Source organism: Trypanosoma cruzi, genomic scaffold, assembly GCF_000209065.1.
Source record: "Trypanosoma cruzi strain CL Brener 1047053514087 genomic scaffold, whole genome shotgun sequence".
In the NCBI taxonomy this organism is placed as follows: domain Eukaryota; phylum Euglenozoa; class Kinetoplastea; order Trypanosomatida; family Trypanosomatidae; genus Trypanosoma; species Trypanosoma cruzi.
The window spans coordinates 1-27,773 of NW_001849234.1; the positions used below are offsets into that span (position 1 = coordinate 1).

General features: G+C 50.0%; 15 protein-coding genes across 15 annotated transcripts, besides 24 other annotated features; all 15 read right to left on the reverse strand.

Annotated features, from left to right (window-relative positions):
- On the reverse strand, positions 1-853 carry Tc00.1047053505183.5 (hypothetical protein, conserved; the record flags this gene model as incomplete). Its single annotated transcript, XM_809332.1, has 1 exon — positions 1-853. A coding segment is annotated over one exon (853 nt), but the record flags the coding sequence as incomplete, so codon positions are not given.
- Positions 1-27,773: part of a sequence feature (heterozygous, non-Esmeraldo-like haplotype) that runs on past the window's edge.
- Positions 1,177-2,502, reverse strand: Tc00.1047053505183.10 (hypothetical protein, conserved; the record flags this gene model as incomplete). The annotated part of the gene is made up of 1 exon (XM_809315.1): positions 1,177-2,502. The coding sequence occupies one exon, from the start codon at positions 2,500-2,502 to the stop codon at positions 1,177-1,179; it is 1,326 nt and encodes a 441-aa protein (XP_814408.1).
- Positions 2,599-2,625: a microsatellite.
- Positions 2,752-3,306, reverse strand: Tc00.1047053505183.14 (hypothetical protein, conserved; the record flags this gene model as incomplete). The annotated part of the gene is made up of 1 exon (XM_809331.1): positions 2,752-3,306. The coding sequence occupies one exon, from the start codon at positions 3,304-3,306 to the stop codon at positions 2,752-2,754; it is 555 nt and encodes a 184-aa protein (XP_814424.1).
- Positions 3,506-3,530: a microsatellite.
- Positions 3,568-3,593: a sequence feature (AT_rich).
- Positions 3,605-3,640: a microsatellite.
- Positions 3,648-5,369, reverse strand: Tc00.1047053505183.20 (malic enzyme, putative; the record flags this gene model as incomplete). The annotated part of the gene is made up of 1 exon (XM_809316.1): positions 3,648-5,369. One exon carries the CDS (start codon positions 5,367-5,369, stop codon positions 3,648-3,650), a length of 1,722 nt encoding a protein of 573 aa, XP_814409.1.
- On the reverse strand, positions 6,061-7,758 carry Tc00.1047053505183.30 (malic enzyme, putative; the record flags this gene model as incomplete). Its single annotated transcript, XM_809317.1, has 1 exon — positions 6,061-7,758. One exon carries the CDS (start codon positions 7,756-7,758, stop codon positions 6,061-6,063), a length of 1,698 nt encoding a protein of 565 aa, XP_814410.1.
- Positions 7,772-7,797: a sequence feature (AT_rich).
- Positions 8,381-11,524, reverse strand: Tc00.1047053505183.40 (DNA repair and recombination protein RAD54, putative; the record flags this gene model as incomplete). The annotated part of the gene is made up of 1 exon (XM_809318.1): positions 8,381-11,524. One exon carries the CDS (start codon positions 11,522-11,524, stop codon positions 8,381-8,383), a length of 3,144 nt encoding a protein of 1,047 aa, XP_814411.1.
- Positions 8,417-8,446: a microsatellite.
- Positions 8,448-8,467: a microsatellite.
- Positions 11,571-11,617: a microsatellite.
- Positions 11,680-11,720: a microsatellite.
- Positions 11,872-11,894: a microsatellite.
- Positions 13,242-13,278: a microsatellite.
- Positions 13,434-14,417, reverse strand: Tc00.1047053505183.50 (hypothetical protein, conserved; the record flags this gene model as incomplete). The annotated part of the gene is made up of 1 exon (XM_809319.1): positions 13,434-14,417. One exon carries the CDS (start codon positions 14,415-14,417, stop codon positions 13,434-13,436), a length of 984 nt encoding a protein of 327 aa, XP_814412.1.
- Positions 14,467-14,511: a repeat region.
- Positions 14,543-14,589: a microsatellite.
- Positions 14,635-14,658: a microsatellite.
- Positions 14,746-14,777: a microsatellite.
- Positions 14,872-14,906: a microsatellite.
- Positions 15,205-17,019, reverse strand: Tc00.1047053505183.60 (hypothetical protein, conserved; the record flags this gene model as incomplete). Its single annotated transcript, XM_809320.1, has 1 exon — positions 15,205-17,019. One exon carries the CDS (start codon positions 17,017-17,019, stop codon positions 15,205-15,207), a length of 1,815 nt encoding a protein of 604 aa, XP_814413.1.
- Positions 16,478-16,502: a microsatellite.
- Positions 17,623-19,086, reverse strand: Tc00.1047053505183.80 (signal recognition particle, putative; the record flags this gene model as incomplete). The annotated part of the gene is made up of 1 exon (XM_809321.1): positions 17,623-19,086. The coding sequence occupies one exon, from the start codon at positions 19,084-19,086 to the stop codon at positions 17,623-17,625; it is 1,464 nt and encodes a 487-aa protein (XP_814414.1).
- Positions 19,247-19,267: a microsatellite.
- Tc00.1047053505183.84 (hypothetical protein, conserved) lies at positions 19,639-19,890 on the reverse strand (the record flags this gene model as incomplete). Its single annotated transcript, XM_809329.1, has 1 exon — positions 19,639-19,890. The coding sequence occupies one exon, from the start codon at positions 19,888-19,890 to the stop codon at positions 19,639-19,641; it is 252 nt and encodes an 83-aa protein (XP_814422.1).
- Tc00.1047053505183.90 (hypothetical protein, conserved) lies at positions 20,212-21,165 on the reverse strand (the record flags this gene model as incomplete). Its single annotated transcript, XM_809322.1, has 1 exon — positions 20,212-21,165. The coding sequence occupies one exon, from the start codon at positions 21,163-21,165 to the stop codon at positions 20,212-20,214; it is 954 nt and encodes a 317-aa protein (XP_814415.1).
- Positions 21,555-21,579: a microsatellite.
- On the reverse strand, positions 21,626-23,689 carry Tc00.1047053505183.100 (hypothetical protein, conserved; the record flags this gene model as incomplete). Its single annotated transcript, XM_809323.1, has 1 exon — positions 21,626-23,689. One exon carries the CDS (start codon positions 23,687-23,689, stop codon positions 21,626-21,628), a length of 2,064 nt encoding a protein of 687 aa, XP_814416.1.
- Tc00.1047053505183.110 (uncharacterized protein) lies at positions 23,896-24,366 on the reverse strand (the record flags this gene model as incomplete). The annotated part of the gene is made up of 1 exon (XM_809324.1): positions 23,896-24,366. One exon carries the CDS (start codon positions 24,364-24,366, stop codon positions 23,896-23,898), a length of 471 nt encoding a protein of 156 aa, XP_814417.1.
- Positions 24,432-24,479: a sequence feature (CT-rich).
- Tc00.1047053505183.120 (aldo/keto reductase, putative) lies at positions 24,504-25,472 on the reverse strand (the record flags this gene model as incomplete). The annotated part of the gene is made up of 1 exon (XM_809325.1): positions 24,504-25,472. One exon carries the CDS (start codon positions 25,470-25,472, stop codon positions 24,504-24,506), a length of 969 nt encoding a protein of 322 aa, XP_814418.1.
- Positions 25,672-25,704: a microsatellite.
- Positions 25,982-27,529, reverse strand: Tc00.1047053505183.124 (hypothetical protein, conserved; the record flags this gene model as incomplete). Its single annotated transcript, XM_809330.1, has 1 exon — positions 25,982-27,529. The coding sequence occupies one exon, from the start codon at positions 27,527-27,529 to the stop codon at positions 25,982-25,984; it is 1,548 nt and encodes a 515-aa protein (XP_814423.1).
- Positions 26,921-26,955: a microsatellite.
- Positions 27,620-27,689: a microsatellite.

The following is a 27,773-nucleotide window of genomic DNA, read 5'->3' on the forward strand; positions in this document are numbered from 1 at the left end:
GTGTCCCCCCACGCAACCCCGTCAGCGGTCTGTCTTCCGCACGCGACAAAGAACTCTCCCTCTGCCGAATTCCGCTGTGGTCTGTCGTCGGTGCAATGACATGCCCCCTCCGCAGAAGTTCTTGTACAACTGATGCAATGTTCCTGCAGTCATCGATCCCACTGTGGTGGCGGCCCTTCAAAGGAAGACCCACGGCAGCCAACATTTCTCTCAAGTCAAAAATGCCACGCGCCTTCGTAGGGACGATGGTTCGCATGGGTACTTTCAAGTTGCACCATCGCCTAAAGGTGGACGGGGCGACAATTGCCGTGCCGGTCTTTTCCGTCGTCCGCAGCTGGCTTGGCAGCATCGTCTTCAGGTCCCAATCTCCACAAGTCACAAAGAGATAACTACGCAACGGTGGTGCCTCACCGTACCCACTACCACGAAGAAACTCCAGTGCCGCGTCAAACACCAAAGGGAATGTTTCTGCCGCGTCGACAACCGACTGCTTGATGCCAGTGAGTTCTGTGCAAAAATCCGATAATATCGGGTTGACGACAGGCCTCACGTACCGTTGAAACTCTGTCAGAATGCGATGGCTTCGGGCGTCAATCAACACCATGGGGAACTCAATAATCTCCGGCTCTTCTAAACGTCTGTTACGCTCGCATGTCGCCTCAAAGTCCAAGACAACATAGGCATCAAAAAAAGGCGACGGCGGCAACTCATCTTCTTGTCGCTCCTGCAGCTTCTGCGGGGGTGGCTTCGTGTGGCGGTTATTTTTCGCAGCACAAGACCGCCGCTGCATGATGCTGGCCGATAATTCCGTATCAAAAAAGGACGCCATTTGTTCATCGATCCGGTGTGGCATCAATCGACCAGCAAATTTCCTTGACATCCGCATCAAAAATACGACACGTCCACGGCACTTCCACCCGCAGCCATGCAAGAAAGGGAGAGAGAGAGAGATAGAGAGGGGTGAAACAAATGGACACATGCACATATACGCAGAGGAACGTACACGGGGAGAATTGTCAAGAAAAACCAACACAGTCACTTGTAATGGAGAACACGCTCTCTTCCCTCCCTCCCCCCACATAAAAACAACAACAAAGAAGAAGTCAAACAAACACACACCCACGTCACCTGCATGCGTTTCCCTTTTAAATCACATATTTCTTTTGGAAAATGATATTAGGGCCGTGGGCAGGCCAGCTGACACACTTCATGCGGCCCGACGGTAAACTCGTTCCCTGTCAGTGTAGAGCAAACCTTCAGCGACGCAAGTTCTCCATTCACGTCACGGTGCCGTTCCATAACCTTCACCAGCTCTCCACGCATATTTCCAAGCACAATGATGCCCTGTTCGCCCACCTTGGGTACGATCGTCTCCAACGCCTCACACCCCACAATGTCAACCGGGGAGTTCTCTGCGGACTCGCCGTTTCCTGCGGACCGCTGCCATGGCGCCAGTCGTATCTTTCCCTCCTTGCGGGAGAGGGATTTCACCACAAACTTTTTCCCAAACAGATCTCCCGCAGACTTCTCGACAACCCGCACAATGAGCTGGGGACTCACCCACCACGGCATCAGTTCCACTGCAGCCGTATTGTTTTTCCTCTTGGCGGAGTCAACAGCCGTTGTTCTTGTCGTTTGCGTCGTTGACGAAAGGGACGGTGATGCGTTCGCGTCCTGTGGCGCTGCGTATACAGTTCGCACCGGGCGAGAGTTGGGGTCGCGCTTCCACTGCCGAAAAAGTTCCTTCTCCACAAATCCAGCGGGACGCACGGCATATGCCTTTAAATTCCTTCGCGTTCCGTCAAGAAAGATGGCCTCCAGCATTCCCGTGTCGCGGTCCACGCGGCCCACCTCAAAGAGCTCCTGCGTCATGTTCGAAGAAAGTCGCTTGCCGTAACGTCTTTCCTCTTCTGTGAGGTCTGTCTCCCTTACAAAATTCATTCCGGTGCTCGCTTGTGAGGCGGAGGATGCGGGACTGCGAAGACACATGACGTTGCCAGGCTTTATTTGGCTGAGGTTGTCCACGGCCGTCTCTGCGGAGCTTTCCATGAACCCTCCCACGGAGAGGGGCACGTACGCCTCCACCACACGCATTTTTTCTTTCCCAGAGAGAAGCACAGACGATGATGACGACGTGGGCTTCTGCATGCCTTGCAGGAGTCGCAGTCCCACCCGATCACTGCCTGCTCTGGCCAACACGGGCCTCTCGTCTTCATCTTCATCCTTCTCTCCGTTGCCGTTGAAAAAGCCGCCATGAGGACGTCCTTGCGCTCGTTGCTGTTGTTCGGTGCAGTGTCGTTTCGTTGCAGGCTCATCACCAGAGTCTTCATCAAAAAAGAACGACATGACTGTTTTCTCTTCGATCGCCCCTTCAAACACGCCCTCCTTTTCTCCTCCCTCCTCCCACCACCCCTCCCTTGTGGCCAGTTGCATACAGAAACGGAAGAAGAGAGAGAAAGACCGAGTGAAATGTATGTGAAAAACAAGAGGAGAAAAATGCATCAACAGGCTAAAAAAATGAAAAAACTAAAAAAAAAAAAAAAGAGGCCATGCACAAAATACGCCACCCGCAGCGGGATGAAAGAAAAATAAACAATCATATACATATATGTATATATATATATACGAAGAGGGAAAGCATTGACGAAGAAATCATATCCAAGAGGTCCCTGTCTCTTATTCCTTGCAAAACGGTTATGTATACGCAGCTTATTTCTTTCTTTTGGATAGGGGGGGGATGTGCGTGTAGCGTCATTCCCGTGGTCTTTTATACCCTGAAGGAAATCGCGGCGTGAACCGTCGCCCTCCTGAAAAGGTTCCGGTGTATCCCCCCCGCCGCAATGTATGATACTGCTTCCCCCCTGCATTGCTGGGTGTATACACAATCTGCATGTGGCGCTTTGTACCGGGATCCACTTCCCTCAGAGCATTCTGGTTCAAGTACCTGTTTCGACGGTAAATGGAGTAGCGTTGGTTCTTCAGTCGCTGCGCCTCCTCCGTGGGGTTAGGCGCGGATTTGGTGCTTTTCTTTTCCCCCTCCTCCGCGTCTTGCCGTTCCGTGACTTTGCCTTCCTTCTCCGTGGCACGCAGCGTGGCCGGGGCCGCCTCCGGCTGTAGCGGCAGCTTAAGACCCTGCTGGCTCACAATGGCACTCACGCGTGCATCGCGTTCCTCTTCGTACACCGTCTTGCGCACCCGCTGGGCGCCAGCGCCTGCAGCCCCCTTCTCCCGGTTTGCCGACGGCGCCACGTACTCAAACTGGCAGTCGTCATCCTCATCACTCGTCGCATCAGAGGCGATGGCCATCAGCCCTCACATCAACCAAAGCAAAAAAAAAGAGAGGAACAGAAAAGACAAACATACATGGAGCACAACAAAAAAAGAAAAAAGTAAAAATAGACACACCGGGATGAATACACAAATGCGAGAAAGGAATTTGAAGCGGGCATTCTTTAAACAGACAACAACACACACACAAAAAAAAAAAATACACGCACACATTTACAAAAAAAAAAAAAACAAAAAAAAAACGTCCGTTCGTTTTCTCATTATTTATTCCACCCCCCGTTTATTTTTTTTTTTTTTTTAATTTTCCACGGCGGAGCAAAAACAAACAAACAAACAAAAACAACAACAAAAAAAGAGGCCTAATCAAAGCGCTTCGACAGGTAGTACTCCGGCTCCAGGTATTGTGGCTCCCACATAAACTCCTTCACAAGGTTGGTGAGATCCGACTTGTTTCTCGGCAGATCACTCTTTGCCAACCCCATGCGCTGCAGCTCCTCAATGACGTCTACTGCCACGTGCATCGACACGTTGCGGACGCCGTCAATGGACGGGTACAATTTACCCTCCGCCAGAACAACTTCGGTATCAACCAGGCGACTAAGCGCCAGCGCCGCCGTGACAAATACTTCCTGCGGGATATATGGCGACTGTGCAATGACACACCCGAGCCCGACGCCAGGAAAAATGTAAAGGTTGTTGCCTTGCGCGGGACTCAGTACTTTGCCGTCCACGACGCTAGACGGAAACGGGCTACCAGATGCCACAATTGCGGTGCCATTTGTCCACTTGTAGGCATCGTCAGGGTTAACCTCCGACTTACTGGAGGGGTTTGAAAGCGGAAACAGTATGGGACGCTTACAGTATGATGCCATGTACTTGATCATCTCCTCCGTAAAGGCACCACCGGCAGCAGCAAGTCCAATCAGCGCCGTCGGACGAACATGCCGCACAACATCGGTCAACGTACGGAGGGATTCGTTTTGTTCAGGGGCAATATCCGTACGTGCCCAAGGAACCTTGTGCGGCGCCAACTCGTCTCCACGTGTAGTCGTCACCAGACCCTTCGAATCCACCAGATACACAGAATTTCGGACCTTTTCAACAGAAGTCTCAAGTTCCAGGGCCGCGAGCTCTGCAATAATTTCCGCCACACCCGTCGCTGCTGATCCGGCACCCAAAAATACAACACGTTGCTCATTCACGGGAACACCACTGACATGCATCGCGTTGAGAAAGCCGGCGGCAATCACCGCACCCGTTCCCTGAATGTCGTCGTTGAAGCAGCGGTACTTTTTCTGGTAGCGTTCCATTATGTCAAAGCAGTGGTTGTTGCTGAAGTCCTCAAATTGAATGACAGCGTTGGGCCACTCAGCAGAGGCCGCCTCCATAAACTCGTCAAGTAGTTCATAAAACTCCCTGTCCTGGGCCCGAGAAGTGCGTTGTCCAAGGTACAATGGATCGTTGCGAAGTTTTTCGTTGTTCGTGCCAACGTCTAACATGACAGGCAGGACGCGACTTGGTCTGATGCCCGCACCCGCAACATACAGAGAGCACTTGCCAATGCTGATACCCATGCCGTTAGCCCCAAGATCGCCCAGGCCAAGAATGCGGGAGCCATCCGTGACGACCATAATATCAATGTTGGGTTTACGAAGATTTTTCAAACACTGCCGAATATTTCCCCTTTCCTGCATGCTCACGTACAGCCCATGGTCTCTCATAAAAATGGCACCGTAACGCTCACATGCCTCACCAACTGTTGGAGTGTAAATGACAGGCAGTGTTTCCTTGATGTGTTTCTGAACAAATTTATAGAACAGAGTCACATTTATGTCCATGATACCACGAAGTAATTGGTACCTGTTGATTGGGGAGCTGAGAAGATTAAATTGCACCCAGACACGCTCCACTTGGTCATCGATGGACTCCACCGCAGGAGGCAGGAGACCAACAACGCCAAGATGCTCACGTTCCTTCCTTGTAAAGGCAGAAGCCTTATTCGTAAAACGATTGCGCAAAAAATCCACCCCACGCGCAGTGCGTCCAGTCTTCTCAAAACGCAGTAAAGTCCGGGCAAGCATGATCCACTCTGCAGCGCAATCAAAAATAAGCAATCAACGAAAGCTCTTCAGTTAAAACAACAGATTTATTTTAATTCAACACCTCTCTCTTTATCTCTCTCCTAACGGATAGCAGGATGCAGTAACAACCGTTACCTAACCTCTAGTGTAGAACACAAAGAAAGTAAAAAGACAATTAACACATGTACCCCTCCACTCTCCCAGACACAGCATGAAAAAACAAAAAAACAAGCAGCGACACCAAATGCCAATGGCTCCACAAACCCAATCGCTCGCATACGCGCAAGACACAGAGCCCCATTTAAATTTCTTATTAAGAAGTGCAGGGCCAAATACACAGATAGAGAAAACATAAACAGAACATAATCTGTGAAATTAGGGTAAACCCAGCGCACCACTTCCCCCCCCCCCCTCCCTTTTTTTTCTTTTTTAAATTCCAAATGCGTACTTCACCAACATCTGCCCTTTAGCGTAAAAAAAATGCTTATTGTTTTAACTTCCTTACTTTCGCCTTTCGCACATTACTTTTTAAGCAGCGTGAGTAACATTCTCTTCGTTCGTTTCTTTAATTTCATTTTATTTATTTGTTGGAACATCTCCCCTCTTTATTCCCATACAACACATGATTCCACTTTACTTCCATTTCTATTCCACAAAAATTAAAGCGTTGGCCTCTTCAGAATTTGGCGGTTCATAAAACCTGCTCGCCGACCTCTCCCGAGTACACCGGCTTCCACATCGCCTTCTTCACAAAGGCAAGGAGTTCGTCGCGGGTGCGTGGCAGCTTCTTATTGTTGTCAATCTTCATGCGTTGTGCCTCCAGAATCACGTCGGTGGCGACGTTTGCGGAGATGTTATGGATGTCTTCCAGCGGCGGGTACAGCCGACCCTCCCGCAAGTCTCCCTCCGTTGTGAGGAGGTTCAGGGACTCGGACGCCGTGAGGAGGAGTTCTTCCGGGATGTGCGTCGGTTGTGCCAGCGCACATCCAAGACCAACGCCGGGAAAGACGTACAGGTTGTTGCCCTGCGACGGCTTGAATGTTTTGCCACCGATAGTCGTCGGCGGAAATGGACTACCGGACGCTACGATCGCCGCGCCGTTTGTCCACTTGTAGGCGTTCTCCGGCGTCACTTCCGCCTTGCTTGTCGGGTTCGACAGCGGGAAGATGATGGGGCGTTCGGTGTTCTGCATCACCATCTTCACAATCTCCTCCGTGAAGGCGGGGCCCACGCCGCCAAGGCCAAGGAGCGTCGTCGGCTTCACAAAGCGCACAATTTCCTCGAGCGTGCGCAGCTTCGCTGAGTCCTCCGCGGAGACGTCGGTACGGGCGAGCAACTTTTTGTGCGCCGCAAGCTGGTCGCCGCGGGTCGTCGTCACAAGGCCCTTAGTATCGACGAGATAGAACGTCTTGACAAGGTCCTGCACGGGGAATTTGTACATGCGTGCAGCGAGCGCCGCAATGTTATTTGCAACACCGACAGCGGCAGAGCCTGCGCCGAAAACAACAATGCGCTGCTGCAGCGGGGAAACGCCCGAGAGCTTTATCGCGTTGAGGAAGCCGGCGGCAATCACCGCACCCGTTCCCTGAATGTCGTCGTTGAAGCAGCGGTACTTTTTCTGGTAGCGTTCCATTATGTCAAAGCAGTGGTTGTTGCTGAAGTCCTCAAATTGAATGACCGCGTTGGGCCACTCCGCAGAGGCCGCCTCCATAAACTCGTCAAGTAGTTCATAAAACTCTTCGTCGCCGAGGCGTTTCTCACGCATGCCAAGGTAATCCTTATCCTGCAGGTACCTTTCGTTGTTCGTGCCAACGTCCAGTATGACGGGAACGATTAGCCGGGGGTCAATGCCCGCACCCGCAACATACAGAGAGCACTTGCCAATGCTGATACCAATTCCGTTTGAGCCAAGATCGCCCAGGCCAAGAATGCGGGAGCCATCTGTAATGACGACCACTTCCACCTTCTGGTATCCCGCGTCACGCATGATGTTCCGGAACTGACCCTTGTACAGGCGATTGAAGTATACGCCGCGCTCACGGAAAAAGAGGTGGCTGTATTCCATGCACGCCTCGCCGACTGTCGGGGTGTAGATGATGGGAAGCATCTCCTCCAGGTGGGCAAGGATGGTGGCGTAGTACAAGGTCGTGTTCGTCGAGTGCACGGAGACAAGATGTTGGTAACGGTTGATCGGCTTTTCGTACTTCTTCACCTGCCCGTACACGCGGGCGACCTGCTCCTCCAGCGTCTCGACGACAGGCGGCAGACGACCAAGGATGTGCAGCTTCTGGCGTTCCTCCATTGTGAAGGCGGTGCCACGGTTGATGTAGCGGTCCGTCAGGATTGCTCTTCCTTGACAGTTAGACGCGTTCAATTGCAGACTTGCCATGATCACAAGACGCTTAATATATAAATATATATTTATTTTGCTGGTTTTTTAGCTTGTTGCTGTAAAAAAAAAAAAAAAAAGGTTGCTGATTTTGTAAAAAGGTAAAATTTAAGTGTTTCTCTGTTGTTGCGTTTAATTCTTTCACGGCGGGCAAAAAAAAAAAAAAGAGGAAAAGAAAGACATGCCGGCTGATATCCTCCACCTCCATCCTGCCAGCACACATACGTATACACGCCATTCTGTGCACGGCTCGAGAGGCACGCAGACAGCCAGTCCGCATTCGCTGCGCTGTTGATTGGGCAGGAGTCGTTATGCTGGCAACAAATTTAAGAAAAAAAAAAAGAAAAAAAAGTGATCATTTGTAAATGAGTGTCAAATGACCACCGTAAAAATGAACGAGCGGCGATTCCTTGAAATGTGTAAAGTGTAGACCCATTCAACTCTGCCGGCGAAGCTGGTGGAGAACTACGCGGGGTGAGGAATACGGAAGAGGGAAAAGTGTCTAAAGTAAAACGGTTTGAAAGTACTGTAGGAGCACACAACTTTTTTTTTTTTTCTTTTTTTTCGATGTCCCCTTCTTATTTCTTGGTGGGGGCAGTTGTGTGGAATTTCCTCGTCTTCTTTATTCCTCATCATCATCATCCTCCACCTCCTCAAATTCCTCTTCTTCTTCTTCTTCTTCTTCTTCATCGTCGTCGTCGTCGTCGTCATGCAACTCAATTTCAAGCTCTGACTCCTCCGAGAGATGCTCTTGTTGACTGGGGCAAATAATTTGTTCCTCGTCCTGCACGAAGGGGCGCTCCACCCGCACTGTGGCTGCTTTGCCGGTGCCTTCCCTACTCTTACCGTCGGTAGCCGCACTCGCCGTGTTGTCGCGCTCATCGGCAAAGATAAAGCTGCACAACCCTGGTGCCTTGCTAGATATGGCACGCACCACCTTGTCTAGTGGAAACTCCTCACATCGGGCAAAATGACGCCATCCTCTTAGTTCATCCATTCGAGGTCCGCTCTTCTTCTCACCAACGCGACGAAACTTCATTGGCGCTGAGAGCTCCTTGGCTTTCCCTGCTCCAGATGAGGATGATGCCAACAGTTCCACCACCGCCTCGCAGTTGGTGCAGTGCAGGAGATCATGCGTGTCAGAACGGGTATCCTTACGATAACAAAAGAGGGACCGCAGCTCCTCCAGCGTGAAATGTTGCTTGGAGTCACTCTTCATGTCGACAACATTGGCCGAGAGTCCCTGTTTGCTTACCTGACGTTGATATATCTTTTCCTCAATGGATCCGGCGCTAAGTAAGCGGTAGATGAAGACCCGTTTCTTCTGTCCGTCACGCCAAACACGTCCCATTGCTTGGGCGTCATTCGCAGGGTTCCAGTCGGGGTCAAATAAAATCAGTCGGTTTGCGCCAATGAGATTTAATCCAACACCGCCAGCCTTGGAAGAAAGTAAAAAGACAATCTCCTGCGATTCGGGGACATTAAAGCGGTCCACCACTTCCTGCCGGCGTTTGACTGGCATGCTGCCATCAAGTTGAAAGAAACTAATGCGTTTTTGACGGCACATGTTGGCAATGACATCTAATGTCTGAGTGAAGTTCGAAACAATGACAAGTTTGTCACGGTCTCCGTTGTTGCGCAACTCATCCAACATAAGAGAGACAAAATGCATTTTCCCTCCAGCCGCCTCAGAAAGAGTCCCTGACTTGTATCCTTTCGGAAGCACAGACTTTGGTATACCATGTCCCTCCCTAACCTCCTCCTTGCTGGAATTTAACACCGCCTCGTAAAAGAGATCCATGTGGTTGCACAACTTTCGCAGGGCGGATATGAGCACAAGAGGCGGGCACGAGGAACCTTCAACAAGATCTGACAACTTTTCATAAGCGACACTTTGTAGTTCTCCAAGTCGCACAAACACTGTCACATCTACCTTTGGAGGCAGGTACGACTCATTAATTGACTGCGTGCGGCGAAGAATAAAACGCTGCGTTAAGTTTGACAAATAATGGGCGCGATCCGAGCCGAGGGAACGAAGGTGCTCTGGGCAATCGGGGTCTCGTCCCTGCATCACCGGCTCCTCAAAGACACGCGCAAACACATCACGGCTGCCCAATATACCGGGATTGACAAATCCCACCATGGCGTGAAACTCTGAAAGATCATTTTGAATCGGCGTGCCACTGAGAATGATGCGGTTACGTGTCGGCAACATGTCCACCGCCTTTGTCGTCTTCACCTCGGCGTTCTTCAGCCGGTGACCTTCGTCACACACCACCAGCTCCACAGACCTAAGAGTGGAGATGCGGGTGATATACTTCCTTAGCTGATCGTAGGATATAACAAGGACATCGCCCTCTCCATCAAAGCGGGAGATAATGCGATCGCCCTTTGGTGTGGATTCGGATATAGAAAAGTACTTCACTGCCCCTTCGCCCAGCCATTTATCAAACTCGTTACACCAGTTTTTCACAAGCGAAGAAGGGGTGACAACAAGACACTTGCGGGCTGTGGGCACCCCATGTTTTCCTTGACGAAGGCACGTGTAGATGGTGGCGACGGTTTGAATAGTTTTGCCAAGGCCCATTTCATCCGCGAGGATGGCGCCATGATAGCCAGGCATCCGCTCCCCTGTGATGCAGTCAAAAAGAAATTGCACCCCCGCCCTCTGATGGGGCCGCAACTTGTCACCAATGATAGGATCCACCACAACCGATACCTGTAGGCGGCCATTGGCGTCTCGCTTATAGTCTGCCCGAAAGAGTACGACGGCACCCTCACGGTCAGGATCGTGTAATGGCTTCAGTTCGGCCCGGATACCGCTTGGTCCCGTCTTTGGTCGACCTGCAACAGGAACGGTAAATCCGGTTTGGCCGTCCCGTGGCCGTTTGCGAAATACTGGCTGAGCAAAAATGCATCCTGAAAGGCTTTGGCCAAAAGACATTTTAGGCTTTATAACGTGTAAGCCCGCTGCGGCCGCAGCCTTTTCTTTTTGTTTTTCTTCCTTTTTTCGAAGTTGGTGCTCATAACGAAGGAAAAATTCCCCACTGCGGAAGGATTCCTCTTTCAGTGCTGTTATAAGCATAACGGTCTTGGAGGCAACCTTAAGTGTCATGCCCGCCTTGGCGTTGTTGACATCCTCTTCTTTGATGGGATACCCAGGATCTGGACGGTTGCCAAACTGTCGACCGGCGCGATCATACATCATCACGCCCAACTGCTCAGTTTCAATGATAATAATGCCCGTCGACTCATGTCGAGTGGCTGCATCGGTCTCCACCTGAAAATAAAGTTTTCCATACGGGCTTACTGGATAGCGCGACACAACCTCGCTCTTTTCCTCCTCTTCCTCGTCTCCCTCTTGCGCCGTACCACAACCTGCGTCCTGTCCTTGTGGGAGTTGTTGCTTCTTCTGCTCGATGACGGGGTCTCCGCCCCCTGGATGTGTGTTTTCCTGCGCGGATCCGGTGTCAACCGCGGCCTCTGCCTCGTTGCCGCACTCCGCACCCCCTTCTTGGGCAGCCTTTTTTTCTCGCACGGGCTGGTGGTACTCAATGTGAGCCCTCTTTGCAAGTCGAGCAACTGTGATTTCAGCCTGCGTGACCCCTTTGCTGTCGGGGTAAATCACCGTCCTTTCTCTCCGCCGCAGCGGCAACAAGGAGAGGGTGGCTGCGGCCGTGTCCGCCGAATCGATGCCGGCAGTCGCTGGCGCCCGGAAGCCGGTGGGGAATCCGCCGGAGCCGCCGGAGTGTCGAAACAGGGGCATGAAGGCACTGCCCTGAACGCGATGACATCGACCCAATGACAATCAAAGAGAGTGGGGGAAGAAGAGAGAGAGAGAGAGAGAGAGAGAGTGAGAACAATTAAAACAACAACAACAAAAGTAACAACGACAGAATCCACAGATCCACCACCACCACCAAAAAAAAAAAAAAAAAAACAACAGCAACAAAAAAAAAAAACAATTTCATGAAGGAAATAATTGCTGGCCCTTGGCCTCCCCCTCCATTTCTCCCTCCCCCCCCTACCCCCCACGGCAATAAACACGAGGAAGAAGATCGACGTATATAAAAACACAACAAAATGAAAGTCGAAACGGCCTTGCAAACCGTAAACAACAACAACAACAACAACAAGACACGAATAATCAAACCAGGAAAGAGCTACGCTCAAAGAGAGAAAAGGAAAAAAAAAAAAAAGGCAAACGCAAACAATCGCTTTAATGAGAGTAAATCACACTAAAACAAATGAGTCCACTCCCAATTAAAGCAAAAGCAAATTGTATATCTGTAACTCCATATAAATTATAACAATAAACAGTTCTTTATAAAGGAAAGGAGGAAAGAAAAAAAAAATCAAATTAAATCAAATCATTACTCCTGTTCCTCCACTCCTCCCCCACTCGTTGCGGTTGGGAGGATGTACACTCACATTGCCGTCTTGTTACTTTCCTACCCTAACCGCCTGCCATTTAATGTTTGGCTTACGCGGTCGAATTGTCTATTGTAACTAATCCCCGCTAATGACTTGTCGGCAATAACTCACCAGAAAGAATGACAGCACTCGGATACCACATGATGCCCATTTTCCTCCCCCCCCCCTCTTTTTTTTTTTTTTCCAAATCTTCTCTGCAGACTTCATAGCCTACCGCAATACACCATATTTTCCGCATCTGTTCCCGTGAATGGTGTCTAATTCTCTTTTGGGTCTCAATGCCTGCAGGAATGCTGTATTCTCCCGATGAGCCTCTCGATCAAGCGGCGTAATACTTACCTCATGCCCACGGAAAGACGTCCCGGAAAGTAACTCTGCTACTTCAACACTTTTTTCATATTTAAACTCAATCAGCGCATAGTAACCCGTCACACTATCCGGGTCTGCATGCACGTAGACGTTTACCGCCGGGCCACAACACTGCATGAACTCTACTACCTCCAGTGCCGTTGTATCGGCCGTTAAACCGTCCAGTCTCACAAATGCCCTTTGACGCATTGTCCCCCCCCCCCCTTTTTTTTTTTTTAGTTTTATTTTTTTCGCTTCCCTTCTCAACACACACTGCTCGCTCACTCTCACTCTCACTCTTTTTAATTTTTAATTGTTATTGTTGTTGTTGCCTAAAGTGTTGATGAGTAGGCTGTTTCTTCCCTTGGATTACACCCCTCCTTGCCACCAGCAAATGCTTAACACAATATGCACACCCACCCTCCTACCCCACCCCACCGTGAAAGAGAACGCGTGTCTCGATCGTCCTGGTGTTTGTGTGTGATGGACCCCACATTTAACCCCCCCAATGGGAAAAAACAAAAACAAAACAACAAAACAGCAAAAAAGCAGATATGATGGATACACAACACCAGAAGTTCCAAATGCCATTTATTTCCACATACTCCCCCCCTCCCTCCCTCATTTTCTCCTCTTACCCACACATCCATTAACGAAAACAACAACAACAAAAGAATACTCCTGATGGGCTTCGGCACCTGTATATACGCATATATATATATATATATTGATATACATGCCTCCTTTCTTCTTTCCCACCCTCACGTCTTTTTTTTTTTTTTTTTTGGTGTTGGTGCCTGCTTCGCTGTGCGCATGCCCTCTGGCAAAGAAGAAAAACAAAAAAAAGAGAGGGCGTATAAGAAAGGAAAAGGCCTGGGAGTGGCGGGTCGTACTTATTTTGATCCCTTCCCCTCATTTACATCGTTCAACTTTTTCCGTTGTTTTCTCGCAGCCTTCTCAAGCAACTTTTTATGCCGCAGAAGCTCCACGAGAACTTTAATGCGCTTTTCTAATTCCTGCCGTTCCTTCCCTGTTTTGTTCTCGAGGGCCGCAACTGCTGCCCGCAGTACATCATTCTTTTTGGCAAAGTCGTGCACTGCCAGACGGTAACTAACGTCCTCAAGACGACGCGTCAATTCTTTGCGCTCACGTTCCCATTCGTGACGCTGCTTCTGCAGGGCATGCACCTCATCCTGCGACTGCCGCAGGGAATCTTGCAGTTGACTCACCGTCGCGGACAACTCCCGGCATCGGCTCTTCAAAATGTCAATTTCCTCGTCCTTCAACACGGGGTCAACCATCGCCGCCACCGCGTTTTTCGCCGCCACGTCTGCCGTTGGGAGGGACGCGATGACGTCAAGGGCCCGCGCCACGTCCCCCTCCGTTAGGCCCGTCTCCGTCTCTGTCTTCAAGAAATGACCACGCATGCGCTCATCAACGTCCAGCTGCATGTCGTCAATCGCGAACCACCGGCCACCAATCGCCTCCGGGTAGTCCTGCATGTGCGTGTGTATCCATCGCTTCACTTCATCCACGCGATCCCGCACGAGTCTCTGCTCCGATGGGTCATCCGGGAAGTACGTGACCACCGTCGTCTTGGGCGTTCCGTTTGGAGTACCGCCAGCGACAGCCGGCACCTCCGTCCCTGTTGTCTTCTCAATAAATTGATTCAACCGTCGCACCTGATCGGGGAAATTGCGCCACGTGGACGAGAGGATAATAGAGACCTTTTCCCTCCCACCGCAGCCCTTGACAATCTGCTGAAGAATAAGGACACTTTGCTCAGAGAGTTCGCCGCCGCCAAAAGTGAATCGAGGCACGGGGAGCAGGACGCCATCAATGTCCAAAAAAATGACAACGCGGTCGAAGCGCGACATCCTTCCCAATTCCCTCAATATCCGCCCCCCGCCCCGCCCCTATCTTCACAGAAGAGAGGAGGGGGGAGGAAAAAAAAAAAAAAAAAAAGGGAAGGCAGCCGTACACACATCGAGACAACATCCGCACATATGTTTATATACGCACACACATACAAATATATATATATATATAGAGGGAGAGAGAGAGGGGGAGAAAGGGACGAGGAAATACCACACAAAATAAATAAATAAATAAATAAATCTTTAAAAAGAAATTCTTTTCTTTTCTCCAGAGATCGCGGCAGTAGATATTCCACCCACGATGACTCATTTCCTTCCCCCCCCCCCCAAAAAAAAAAAAAAAAAAAAAAAAATAAAAAATAATTATAACAATACATGTGAGACTCTTCTCCATTTTCTACCATGTGTGATTGGAATTTGTGGCTTGCGTGCATAATTTTTATCGCAAGCCGACAAAACAAAAAAAAGAAAAAAAAAAAAAAGGAAAAACGAGACCAAACAATTAACTCGACATTTGACGGATGTAACACTTCAATTATCAAAAAGACCATTCATTTTCTTTTCCCCTCGTAAATCCCTCTTTTCTTCATCGTATTGCAGATGCGGTCTTATTGCTGCCGCTGCCTAGCCCTTAGCCATGCACATGTGTGCCTCTATATGGATATGGGACATGTGATGGCGGACCGGTCAGATGTAACGTGCATTCGCTGTAAGAATGCGGCGGAGCCCACCAACCCTCCGGACTCGCCTGCAAATAAGAAAAAAGAAAAACAAAAGCAACAACAACTCAAGACAAGTCGAGTTTCATGATGTCCATCAATTCATCGTCTCTTGGTGAACGTTTCGGTGTGATCTTTCTTGGCACGGGTGGGACAATCCTGTAGGCCCGAAGTCTAATGGGCCTTGACGGTGCTTGTGAAAACGCCTTGAAGTTGGCTTCTGCAGCCCCACTGTAAGCTTTCCCGCCCCTTCCACTGACGCGTGCGTCGCGTTGCATGACGCCCGGCAAACTCCTCACGCCACGAGCGGAAAACCTGCAGCCCAGTTGATGAGTTGACTGAGAGACACTCCGAGGTGCTAACAGACTTTGCCTCGTCTGTTGGCAAGACGCAGAGCGGATGCGTCCAAAGAGCTTTTTCCCGCGTCTCACTGGTAGAGTCAACATGAAAAACTCAATCATACGTCGAATATAAATGTCTCGTTTCATGCACAAGATACGCCGATCAGAAGATTCCAACATCCTCGTCATTGGGAGCGCAACCATCTGGGTATACCCCACCACAAAGGCTGCCTCCAATACCTCTGCCTCGTGTGCCTTGAACTGGTCCATAAAATACAAGGAAAGGAATTCATCAATGGCATGCCACAAGGTATCCGCGTTACCACATGGACGTCCTGCAAAAGACAGTATCCAGTGATTGATGTTATCTTCAGTAATACCCCCATCTGTTTCTGGCATGTGGGTAGGTTGCTGCGTGAACCCTTCAGCCACGTCTTTCGGTGTGGACAGTACAGCGCACGCCCCTTCCTCTTGAATACGGCTCTCTTTTAAAAGAATATCTTTTACCTGATCTAACGTTGAAAAGGGAAGACGTGTGGAGGTCGTGGACCCATCAAAGTCAATCAATACCTCTTCTTCATGAATTGCCGAAATGGCACTGAGATCAATACCATCCGTGTATGAAGATGTTTCTTCAAGTGCAGAACGACTACGTGAAACGCTTTTCACATCCTTTGCTGGGTTATTAGGCGCTGTAAGCTCCTCCGCAACTTTTCCATCATCCGCCTCCCTTTCCGGGAGAGGAGGATCCGCTTCCTGGCTCAGCCACCGAATCACAAGAGTTGGCGGCACCACTTCGTGTTTTTGCATATTAATGGAGCTGCGACGGGAGACAGTCACTTTTGCAGGCGACATTCTGACATTGTCACTTCCATCTCTCTCTTGAGGTTGTTTGTTACGCAAAATGTCCACATAAAAAAGGACACTGGGCCTCGGGGCATCAAAGCGGCGTGAGCGTACAAGGCTTGCTGTTGAATGGTCCCCATTGTTCTCGGATGGAGGCGGCGGCGGCGGCGGCGGTGGCGCCCCCAAACCCGAAACGCCGGTGGCGGGTTCTTCCACCGACACACGACGAAACGGAGCCGACGTTGCACCGTTTTTCTCCCTTTCCGGCGTTAGGGGCAGGGCGTTGAGATTCTTCAGAAAAAAATATTTCTCAAGAAACTTCCGTGGGCGTTGCATCTTCTTTCGTGGCGAGACCTCCTCCTGCTCCTCCAGTAGAGTCACGGGATCGGCGCATCCGACGTGCTTCTCCTCTGCGCCAGCACCACCGCCGCCTAATTCTCGTGGGGTTTGGCGGTCGACATGCGTCGAACTTTCTTCTAGTGACGAAACCGAGCCGTTTTTTCGCGGGGGTGCAGCCATCGATGGCGCCGCTGCCGCCGTCACACAATTTGTTTTCCTGCAGAAATGAGAGCCACGAGGGGTATCTTGTGAAGTGTTGACTGTTTTTGTGCACGACTTGTTTGTGACATTGCCAAATAACGTACGCGCTCCCGCGGAATTCTCCTCGCTAGCCTTATGGGACTCCGCCAGTGCCATTGCAACCAAGCACACGCCTAGAGCGAGGAAATAAGGTGTGTGGATTTGAGAAATCGTCTACCTCTAGTGATCTAATTGATACTGCCTGGCGTGTGTTTGTGCGTGTTGGGAGGAGAGAGGAGGAAAAAAAAAAAAAAGGGAGGGGGGCAAATGGAAAGTTAAAGACAACACCGCTGAAGCACGGGGGTGCAGATTTCATCGCTGATAGCACTAAGCAGAAAAAGCCAACAAAAAACAGGAAGCAAAAAAACAACAACAACAACAAAAAAAAAGAGAATCTGAGATGTCGCATTGTGACTCAATGTGCAAGTGGATAATCGGTTCCTCGTTCGGTTTCACTTTTAATCCATAGCAGTCTCTTTTTTTTTTTTTTTTTTAACTTTACGTGTGTACGTGTGCGCTTGCAGACCCTTTCGCCGCGCAACATATTTTAGAGGCCAAAAAAATGTGCAGGAAAAACGCACACACAAACACACAGGCAGACAAAAGGAAGGAAATGTTCCGTCAACGTACTTCACATATCTTGCATATGTACACCACACATAAAAATGTGTGCTTTGCCGGTTCCCTTTTTTTCTCCCTCACACTACCGGAGTTTGGGGCCTACTTCAGGTTTTGCAGCTGCTTCATCATGCCCTGCAGCCCACCAAGTCCACCCATTTGCCGTAGCATCGTCGGATTAAGTGCTTTTGCCAACTGTGTCATCTGTTGCTGCCCCATACGTCCGGACAACATGCTACCAGGGTCCTGCGACATGGCCTTAAAGTTCATTTTTCCCATCTTCTTCACCACTTCCTCAAACTTCGTGTAGCTCGTGATGAGATTGTGCACCTCGTGGATAGAATGACCGCTGCCGCGTGCAACGCGGAGAATGCGGGAGGGGGTCATTGTCTTCTTTACACGTGCATCGTCCAGTTCTGCGGCGGTCATGCTGTCCATGATGTGAATAAAGGCCTTCAATGTCACATCGCCAAGTTCGCCCGCGGCCCCACTGAGAGCCGACATGCCAGGAATCATGTTCATGATCTTACTCACGGATCCCATCTTGAGCACATTCTGCAGATGCTCATACATGTCCCGCATCGTAAACTGGCCATCCTGAAACCGCCTGTAGAGCTCACTATCGGTGTCAATGTTAGCATCCTTCATTGTATCCATCAATGCCCGCATATCACCCATTCCCAGCATGCGGCTCACGAAGCTCTCAGGCTGAAATAACTCAAAATCTTCAAAGTGTTCGCCAGTACCAATAAAAACGATGGGGCTCTTTGTCATGGCAACTGCTGCCAGCGCACCCCCACCTTTCGCATGCCCGTCAAGTTTTGTGATAATCACGGATCCTACAGGCACCTTCTCCTTGAACTGCCGCGCCTGTTCGCGAATACCCTGACCGTCTGTTGCGCTCATCACAAACACAATATCATTGGGCTTCACCGCTTCCTGCACCTGTTTCATCTCCTCAAAGAGGGCGGACTCCTGTTTGTGCCGGCCGCTTGTGTCAATGATGATAAGGTCATACTTTTCCTTTTCCAGCTCCGCCACGCCCTCCTTGGCGATGATGACCGGGTCCGCCTCTGTCAATGAGCCGTAGAAGCGAATCTTTGCCTTGGTGGCATTTTGACGCAGCTGGTCGTAGGCACCGGCACGGAATGTGTCGGCGCACACCAACGCCGTCTTGAGGCCCTTGCGCTGAAAGTACGCCGCATATTTTGTGCACGATGTCGTCTTTCCAGATCCTTGAAGACCGACAAACATGACAATGTTGGTTTTCCCTTTTGCCGGTATGAATGGCTTCACGCCCGGGTCGAGGATCTTCCTGAGCCCGCTGAACACGGCGGTCTGCAACATCTTCCGCTTATTTAAACCCACAGCCTCCGACGTGATGGCGACCTCGGCGCGTATCGTCTGCTGCAACTCCTTCACTGTCGTGACGTGCACGTCGGCCTGAAGCAACGCCCTCGCAACCTCATTTAAAAACTCCTTCACATCGTCCTCGCCCAAAAGGGGCTTCGACGACATTTTGGAGATCGCCCCCCCGATCTTCTGCCCGAGTTCTGCCAGCACCATCGTTCCACCGGCCGAATTTCTTTTCTTCTTCTTCTTCTGGCCCCCTTGTGCAGATGTGTTTGCCACAGCGGAGTTCCCCAGTAAACCTCCACCCCCGTTTCCCACTTACGTACCCTCCTCCTGCTTTCTCCGTGGGGAGAATTTCCACGCCCGAAAACCAAGAGAGAGAGAGAGAGAGAGAAACAAAAACAACAACAACAACAAAACACAAATGGGCATACCAAACGTCATCCGCAGGCATGGTGAATAAAGTGTGCATGGATACACGCTTACACGTGCACAGGCAGAGGCAGCTTCCTCCCAGCCAGCCACTTAATGATCATGTAACCTCACATGAGCCGATGTGATGCAAGGCTTCTCCATACACTTCCTCCCCAATTCAGATTAAAATAGGTTTTACAGGGGAAGAAGTACAGAAAGACTCATCAAGCACATATACACAGTAAATAAATAAATAAATGTATATGTATCGTTCCCAACACCGCCACATGATGCCGTGTAGAAAACGAAGCTCCTCCACCCCACCACCTCGCGCTTCATGGCTCCCCGGCATTACTTACGCTTCCGTGCTGTTTTCTCCTGTTCGTACTTATTGAAGTTAACATTTGTGATGATGCCCACCTGATTCAGCTTCTCCAGACAGTTACGCATACACCTATATTCCCCCGCGTAGAAGTCATTGAACCAGTAGTGCGAAACGCAGCGTTCATGACATGTCATGCTGTTGGCAAAGTTCATGCGATCCTCCTGCATTTGCTTCAACACCCCGAACTCCTCATTCCATGCGGGGGTATTGTACGCCATTCACCCCCTTCCTGGGTAAGAGAAACTATAAAAATATAATCCTTCTCTTTTCCTTTCCTGTTCTGCCAGACGAAGAGGGACACTTCACTCACGAGACAACTGCCATGGGCAACACACAGAGAAGGAAAAGAAGGCAAAGAGTCATGCATGCGTTGGGAAGACAAATACGCATGGACGGACCGATGTCAATACCGCGACAGGAGAGACAGTGGCCCGCCCATTCATTTCATCTTCCCCCCATTTCTAGCACACTTCCACACACAACCGAGCGCATAAAAACTGCAAGCAGGGAAACAACAAAATAAACGACACGACTTCTGTTCAGAGAGAAGAAAATGTCGCTGCATCAATTCGAGCGTCAAAGCGGGCCCAAACATCCGCGAGAAAAGACAAGACTGCGTAATTGCCCCCCAACCGTATCCTTTGAGACGAGGACGCAACATCACCAAAGCACAACTGACGCTCCGTTGTCAAAGGCAGCGGCATCGTCGTCGCTTCAGCAGCCGGCCGCACCCACTCCTCCACGAAAAAACCATCCGTCCCCTCGTAGCTTCCGCCACTCTCCGCAGCGTACATGCGCGCGTCCAGCACACCGCAGCTGGGCGACCGAGACTTGAAGACACATCCATCCATTCCGGCAAGGCGACGCACCAGCAACTCCTTCGCAAGGCGTGGATGGCGTTGCAAAAGACGTTCCTTCACACCATTCCCTTCCTCACGATACATTTCAGGCGGGGGAATTACATACTCCGACACGGTTGGCGGTGAAGTCACAAGTCTACGACGCCCGCTACGTGAATCCTTCACCAGTCGAAGTGGTGGCCGCGGCGACGGCATGGCGAGAAGGTCCATCTCCGGGCAGATGGGAAGACAGTCGACAAGGCGGTGCTCACGCCACAGACAGTCCACAATAAACCCGACAGGCGTGCGGCGATGCACTGGAGGTGCGCAACTTCCCCCGCGATACGTCACACGCTGCCCAAGCAGACACGCGCTGAAAAGCAAAGTAGGCCTGACGCCCATCATCATTCCTCCCACTGAGGAATGGACGTCCCTGGAGGAATGGCCACTGCGGTAGGCATCGAGCAACCTCCTTATGTCGACATCCGCAGGCGCCAGGCGCCTACGGCACATTATGTTTGCTTTTTCTTGTGTGTGTTCTTTTCCAAAATGCGCCATCAAAGAAGAAAAAAAAAGAGCAGACAAGCGCTCACACACACAAACACACAAGAAAAAGCAAACAGAACATACATAAAACAAAAAAAAAAAACTCATGTCTACACAAAAGGTTTCTTTCTTCTAAAGCGGCACAGAAAACACAAAAGAAACACTCTCCCTCCCCCTAACTGTAAATACATGCGGTATACTCGCCATAGACACCTACGTGGAAGATGTGTTGCAGGCAAACACACAAGCGGAATGTAACGTACCCGTGCGTGGGCTCCCCGAGAATTTAATTCTCTGTGTAGGCAACACGACATCCTGAATTTGCCACATGCTCCATGCATTTCTTATCCGTGCCCTCGCTTCTCGTGGTTCACTGGACAGGGTATTCTCGCCTATAACCAAGTGAGACATACCCTCTCATTTATGACATGTATAGGGCGGGAGCAGCCACGTCCAGAAGAAGCAAGCAACTAAGTCGAGAAATGGACCACACACACAAGAAAAAAAAAAAGAAAAAAAAAATATATTTACCTTCAGTTTCTTTCCTTCCCTCACCCTCTCTTGAGTATCATGCGGACTCCGTTTCTTCTGCAAACAAAAACCGGCTATGCAGCGATTCGGGGTGCGAGACGATGTCCCAATTGTCAAACAACACCTTTGCGACAATGACAGTCATGGGCCCAAGCAAAATCCCACGCACCCCATAAGTTACATAACCGAGCACAAGGGCCGTGCCGACAACAAATGTTGGCAGCTGCTCTCGCTTCACGCCAGTAAAGTCCTTCAAAGGATTTCCTCGCAACCCACGCGAAACACAAAGCAACCACTCGTCCGCATACGACGCCAAAAAAGCAAGAAAGCAACTCCACACACGCTGATCCACGGCAGCGCCAAGGAACCCGTCACTTGCCACGGCGTTGAAGAAAACAGACCCCAATGCAAATGCAACGGGTGAGAACCACTTGGGTGTAAGCGGGAACACAGCCGTAAGGGAGGATATCATCCCGCAGAAAAAAGGTGTGGGGAAGGACCACGCATTAAAAAGGCAAAATGTGATGCAGAAGTGAAACCATGAAAGATGCCAAAAGGATTGCAGGAGTGTCCGAAATGACACCGTGATCTCACGCTCTATCATCCGTGCGTGTTTTTCACCGCCCTGTGGGTGAATGACCCGGAGCATTTTAGCAACTCCATAATAAAGAATTGTGTGCTCCAGCTGCAAAAAGTATCGCAGAACACATACAAATAACATGGTCGCGTACACCGAGTCAAATAACCCCATCATATTGGATCCCAATCCAAACAGCAATTGCGTTAAAAAAGCAAAGAAAGGCCGCCAACGCCGCAATAAATTCTGCAGTACGCTGAGCCAATCCACCGTGAGTAAAGGATCCCCGCGTCGAAAGAGTGATGCGTAGAGTTCCTTGCTTTTATTTTTCAAAGAGCCAATACTTATCTCGGATGGAAATGTTGTCAGCATGGGGCCAATGACCTGACGAACGGCAACAGCCAATTCCGTCGCATTTGTGTGCCTAAGAGTATCGTCAATCTCCTTCAACACAGTTTCTTGGAGCTTCGTCATAATCATCTCTTCAATGCCACTGGAGGAAAAAATAAAAGAAGTCACGTTCGCATCTGCATCATGCACCGAAATGTTGTTTAAATTGGAGAAGTACGTCTTTTGATGGGACCACTCTTTGCGTGCGTTGACCACAGCCGACGTCGTTCGCTTCACCGCGTCACTGATGGAGAGGACATCCACCGCCATATTGTAAGAGAGCGCTACTACAAAAAAGAGTGCAAGCGCAAAACACCAAAGGCGCCACATCACGGAGGTAAAGCGTTCCTCCGGCACAATCACAACTGTGACAGCAAACACAGCCATGAGCACAGCGTGCAACTCAAAGAAAAAGAAAATCCCAATCGTCGAGTGGGCAACGACGGTGAAAATGGTCACCACAAGCAAGCGTAGAATGACTCGCCCCGTGGGAGTGGACGTGAGAAATTCCCTCTTCTCGCCAGCCTCATTCCTCGCCTTCCCGGTACGGTCCCCGCCCCTCCTTCCCCATCGAGCGCTCACGGAGAGTTTGTCAAGACCCAAAAACATCACACCCTGCATTGACGCACACGAGAAGAAGTAACCCAACGAAAGCAAAGAGCCAATCACACCAGAAAGCCTGGATCGCGACGCCCATGCCTGTTGTAATTTCCGCATTCTTTCTGCGCAACATCGCATTTCATAGCGGGAACCAAAGTATTCCACCGTACTCTTCGGATGCAAAACGACAGAGAGCAAGATGCCAAAACTAATACTGTCCCCGTACGGAAGACACAAGGTATACACTGCATACAGCACAGCAAGAACCATGAGAAAAAGGAGTCCGCTGGTGGAGCCAAGAATCACTTCACACCAGTTTTTTTTATATGCTTGAAAAATTGCAAGTTCGTTTACATGTTGGATACTTTCGGGATCCGGGCTGGTGTTACCCGGCGCCGCGGAGGTTACTGTTTTCGTGGTTCGTCTCGGCGAAGATGCAGGCAAACGTGAATGATTCAAAGACAGAGATCTTGACGGTCCCCGAGCTCCCCCAGCACGCAAAGTTGGGGAATTCAAAAGTTTGTTATTTTTCATTAGACGTAAAAGAGATCTTAGGATTCCTTTACATAAACGATTCCAGTAAGGCTCAGCACCGTGGCATCCAAAACAGAGGGGAATAAAAAGAAAGAAAGAGAGGTCGGAAAAGACTTATACACATGTGAGAACAATATGCTGTTATACCGACAAATTCCCCTTCTAGTCAAAGGGATTTAGTGCCTTCTTTTTCATTTTCTTCAAATTCATCTTTTAGGCCACGACCACCCCATTTTCTCCTTTGGGTTCATTTTTCCCCCTGCTCCTCTCCCTCCGCTTCCCCGAGGCAACCCATTGCATGCGCCTCCGCATACGCATTCACCACAGGCCTGCCCACGTTGTAGAAAAAAGTGAGAGCGCACAACCCCACCCCGGTGGCGGTGAGAGCCGCGGCACAAATGGAACCACTGAAAGGGCGTAAGGAATTCCGATCGCACTCCAACACGAGAGCTGCAAGGCGGTCCTGCATGCCTTTCCTCCCCGCATCTGCATGGAGCGGGCAATGCTGGGAGACATGGGAAACCAAAAAGGGCTTGACGACACCACGCCCAACTATGCGACGGCACATGAACAAACCCTCCGTGTTGTGTGTAATGTTTGTGTCCGTTTGACCCTATTCGCCACACAACCCCCGAGCGACAACAGCAATAAGAAGCAAAGAAGGAAAAAAAAGACATCCAAAAGAGGGGTGCTTATTGTGCGCCGCCGCAGTTGAAGGCCAGTCACTTTGTCAATACCCGTCTTGTCTCTTTTTTCCCCTCTTTCCTCCCTCCATTTTTTTTTTCTTTCTGGCCTCCCGCTCCATCCTGGCTTGTTAGTCGATATGTTCACTGTGCCAACAGAAATGATGATCCTCCACAACCCGCATCGACTCTCGCAGGTTTTTCAGTTGCTCCTTTTGTGACTCACTGAGCAGCCCTTCATCAAAAAAAGCCTTTGCGGCAGCCCAATTTTGCGCTAAATGTTCCTTGGAACGACTGCGCACCACAACACAGAAGCCCTGACTGAGGCCCCACATGAGCAACACATCTTGCACTGTGTACCCAGGGAACAGGTCCTTTACGATCGCACACAGGACGGGATGCTCAACAAGTTTTGCATGTCCCTGCGCCAATGGTGAATATTGCTGGAGAATGATATCACGTTCCCGGCAGAAGTCGCAAGCTTCTTGCTGCACACAGAGCGGGTGCAGTTCAATCTGATTGATCACGGGCCTGCATGGGTTGGCAGCGTCAAATAAATGCGCTTCTTCCGCCGCATTGCCAACCAAATGGGGAAAGTGCCGCGGGGCAAAATTGGACACCCCCAAATGTCGTATGATGCCCTCCTTCTTCAGGGCCTGCATCACCTTCCAGCAGCGGTGTCGTGCCGCTCGATGTCCCTCCGCCTCCTCCGGCTTCAGCCCACCACAGCCGGGCCAATGAATCAACACACAGTCCGCATACGCAATCCGCAGCTTCCGTACACTCTCGCGAATGCCCTTCTCGACAAGTTCCTCCGACGCCATCGCCTTTGGGGCAATCTTCACCACAACAAACAACTCCTCCCGCTGCACCCCGCTCTCTTCGATGGCGGCTCCAACGTGTTCCTCGTTGTGGTACCCAGCGGCGGTATCGACGAGACGAAACCCCAACCGCAGAGCCGCCAGCACGGCAATCCGAGACTCATCGCCGTAAAGTTCATACGTGCCAACGCCCATGTGCGGAATCCGCATGCCGCCGCTCGACTCCAGAAGCGGCAGGGCACCTCCGCCTTTTCCTTTTCCCTTGATGACCCGCACCATATTCCACTTTGCTTCTCCCCCCTCTTTTTTGAAGTCCCTTGTCCGCCACCACCACACAAATTAATCCCCTGTTCTCTTCACTGGAACTACAAGCAACAAACAAACAACAACAGAATGAAATAAAGCCGAGACGTGTAATTTGTAATGGACGTTGAGACCGCACACGCGGATCCCTACCACCCAAAAAGGGAACAACAACAAAAAAAAAGGAAAAAAAAAAAAAAAAAGGAAAGACTCTCTTCTACAAATAAATGCGTTCAATCTTTTACACAAATATTTAGCAAAAAGAAAAAAAAAACAATCTAAAATGAAGTGTTGACCACAAAATACGTTTGTTCAAAGAGAAATTATGGCGCTAGCCACAAAAAATCACAAATATAAAACAAAAGAAAAAAAACAACTGCAAGCTCAGCCTGCCAACCCCTCCAACCCTTAAGATTGTGTGCACTATTGCAAGTAACATCGCTCCATAACTCAAAGGTGAAACTCTTCCTTCACAAAACAAAAATTTAACCGCGTCGTCGACGCGCACCCACCAGAAAATCATACGACCACTCCCTTAGTGTAGAAGGCGCCAAGATCAACTGAAAACAATCACCATCAATGCGGTTGCCGTCCCATCCACCAAATATAATAATTTTTCTTCGAGAAGAACGAGCAGCAGCATGCGAGCGGCGACCGGGCGGCATGAAACTTGGCGTACGCTTCGCAACCAACGACTGACACCCTCGAAGAGCGACAGGTAAGTGACTTAACGCAGTGTAATTTAATTGCGATGTTCTTTCCGTCTCCAACGTCTCATCCTCTGAGGTTTGCACAGAGAGCACAGGGATTCCAATCAAATTATCGGGGAAATCCCTACTCAAAAGACTCCATTCACAGGAGCAGAAGTTGTACATAAAGCAATCACCAGGAGTGTTTCCAGACTGAAACTTATCGGTCCCACCAAAGACGACCATATAATGGGACAATACACATGCAGTATGCCCAAAGCGTGGAGGTGGGACAACACTACCCCACACCTTTACACGACGCCATACAAATTTGGAGAGGTTCAACTCCCACAAAGTATTATCGCCCACGGGAGAAAAAAGGACCCCACCAAAAACATACAAGCTCCTTCCCATTTCTGCATCGGTGGTACTCGTCGCGACACGCGACACAGTGGCATCACTCCTTCCATCTGCAGATGATGTTGGGTCCGGGTACACCACGGCCGAATGGCAGTAACGCGGCGCTGGAATCTCCATTAGAAAACCCTGCAGATCTGTTCTGCGGGTCTCCACACACTTCCACTGTAATGCGTTTTCATCCAGCACCCATACATCATTGAAGGAGACGACACCATGCCCACCAAAGAGAATGGCCTTTCCCTCCGCCATGGGCACCAATGTATGTGAGCGACGAGGACTCGGCCATCCGAGGGAAGAAGTTACACGGGTTGTGTTTGCTGCTGCTGCTGCTGCTGTTGTTGTTGTTGTTGTGGGAAAGTTCCAAGTTGAACTGCCTACCACTGGACGGATGGAATTAGGAGGGGGGGAATGCATATCCACTCGCTGGAAAACCGCCTGATGTGTCTTCGTCCACTGGCTCAGTGAAGTGACATACAGATCATTAAAAGCTTCTCTATTATTCGAACCGCCAAAAATAATGACGCCCCTGCCGTCCAGCATGCGGTGCGCAGAGTGACCAAACCGACCGCATGGCACATCCCCCACAACCTCCAGCTGGAAGAATTTAATTTCCGCGTCGTACAGTCTCAAAATCCACGCATCGTTCAGATATTCCTTAGCCTGTGAAACACCACCAAAAAGAAACAAAACATCCTGCTGTATCTCGGTGAGGGAATGGCCGTAGCGCGCGACAGGGCAGTGACTCTCTACATCCATCCGGTCGGAGCCAGTGGCATGACGGTCACCATGACACTCGGCGTGGGGGGAACAATTCAGTCGTCTGCAGTGCAGCCTGGATGAGGGAATGATCATACCTTGTCGGACACGTGGGGCAAGGAGGCTGAAAGTCCCCTCCACAACGTCCTCTACAGGATCCGTCCCCATTTGTCGCTCCCCTCCCCTCCACTCGTGTATGCGTTCACTCCACAGAAACAAAGAGAAACGATTTCAGGTAAAAAACAAACAAACCCTAAAATATATTTATTTGCATATAAACATATATATTTATGTGGATGTAAACATATACATATATATATATATATATTTGTATTTCCTTGTGCAAACAATTCCCTTCTTTCTTGACTTGTTTGAAATATGCCACTCACGCACAATTTATTACGCCAGTGCA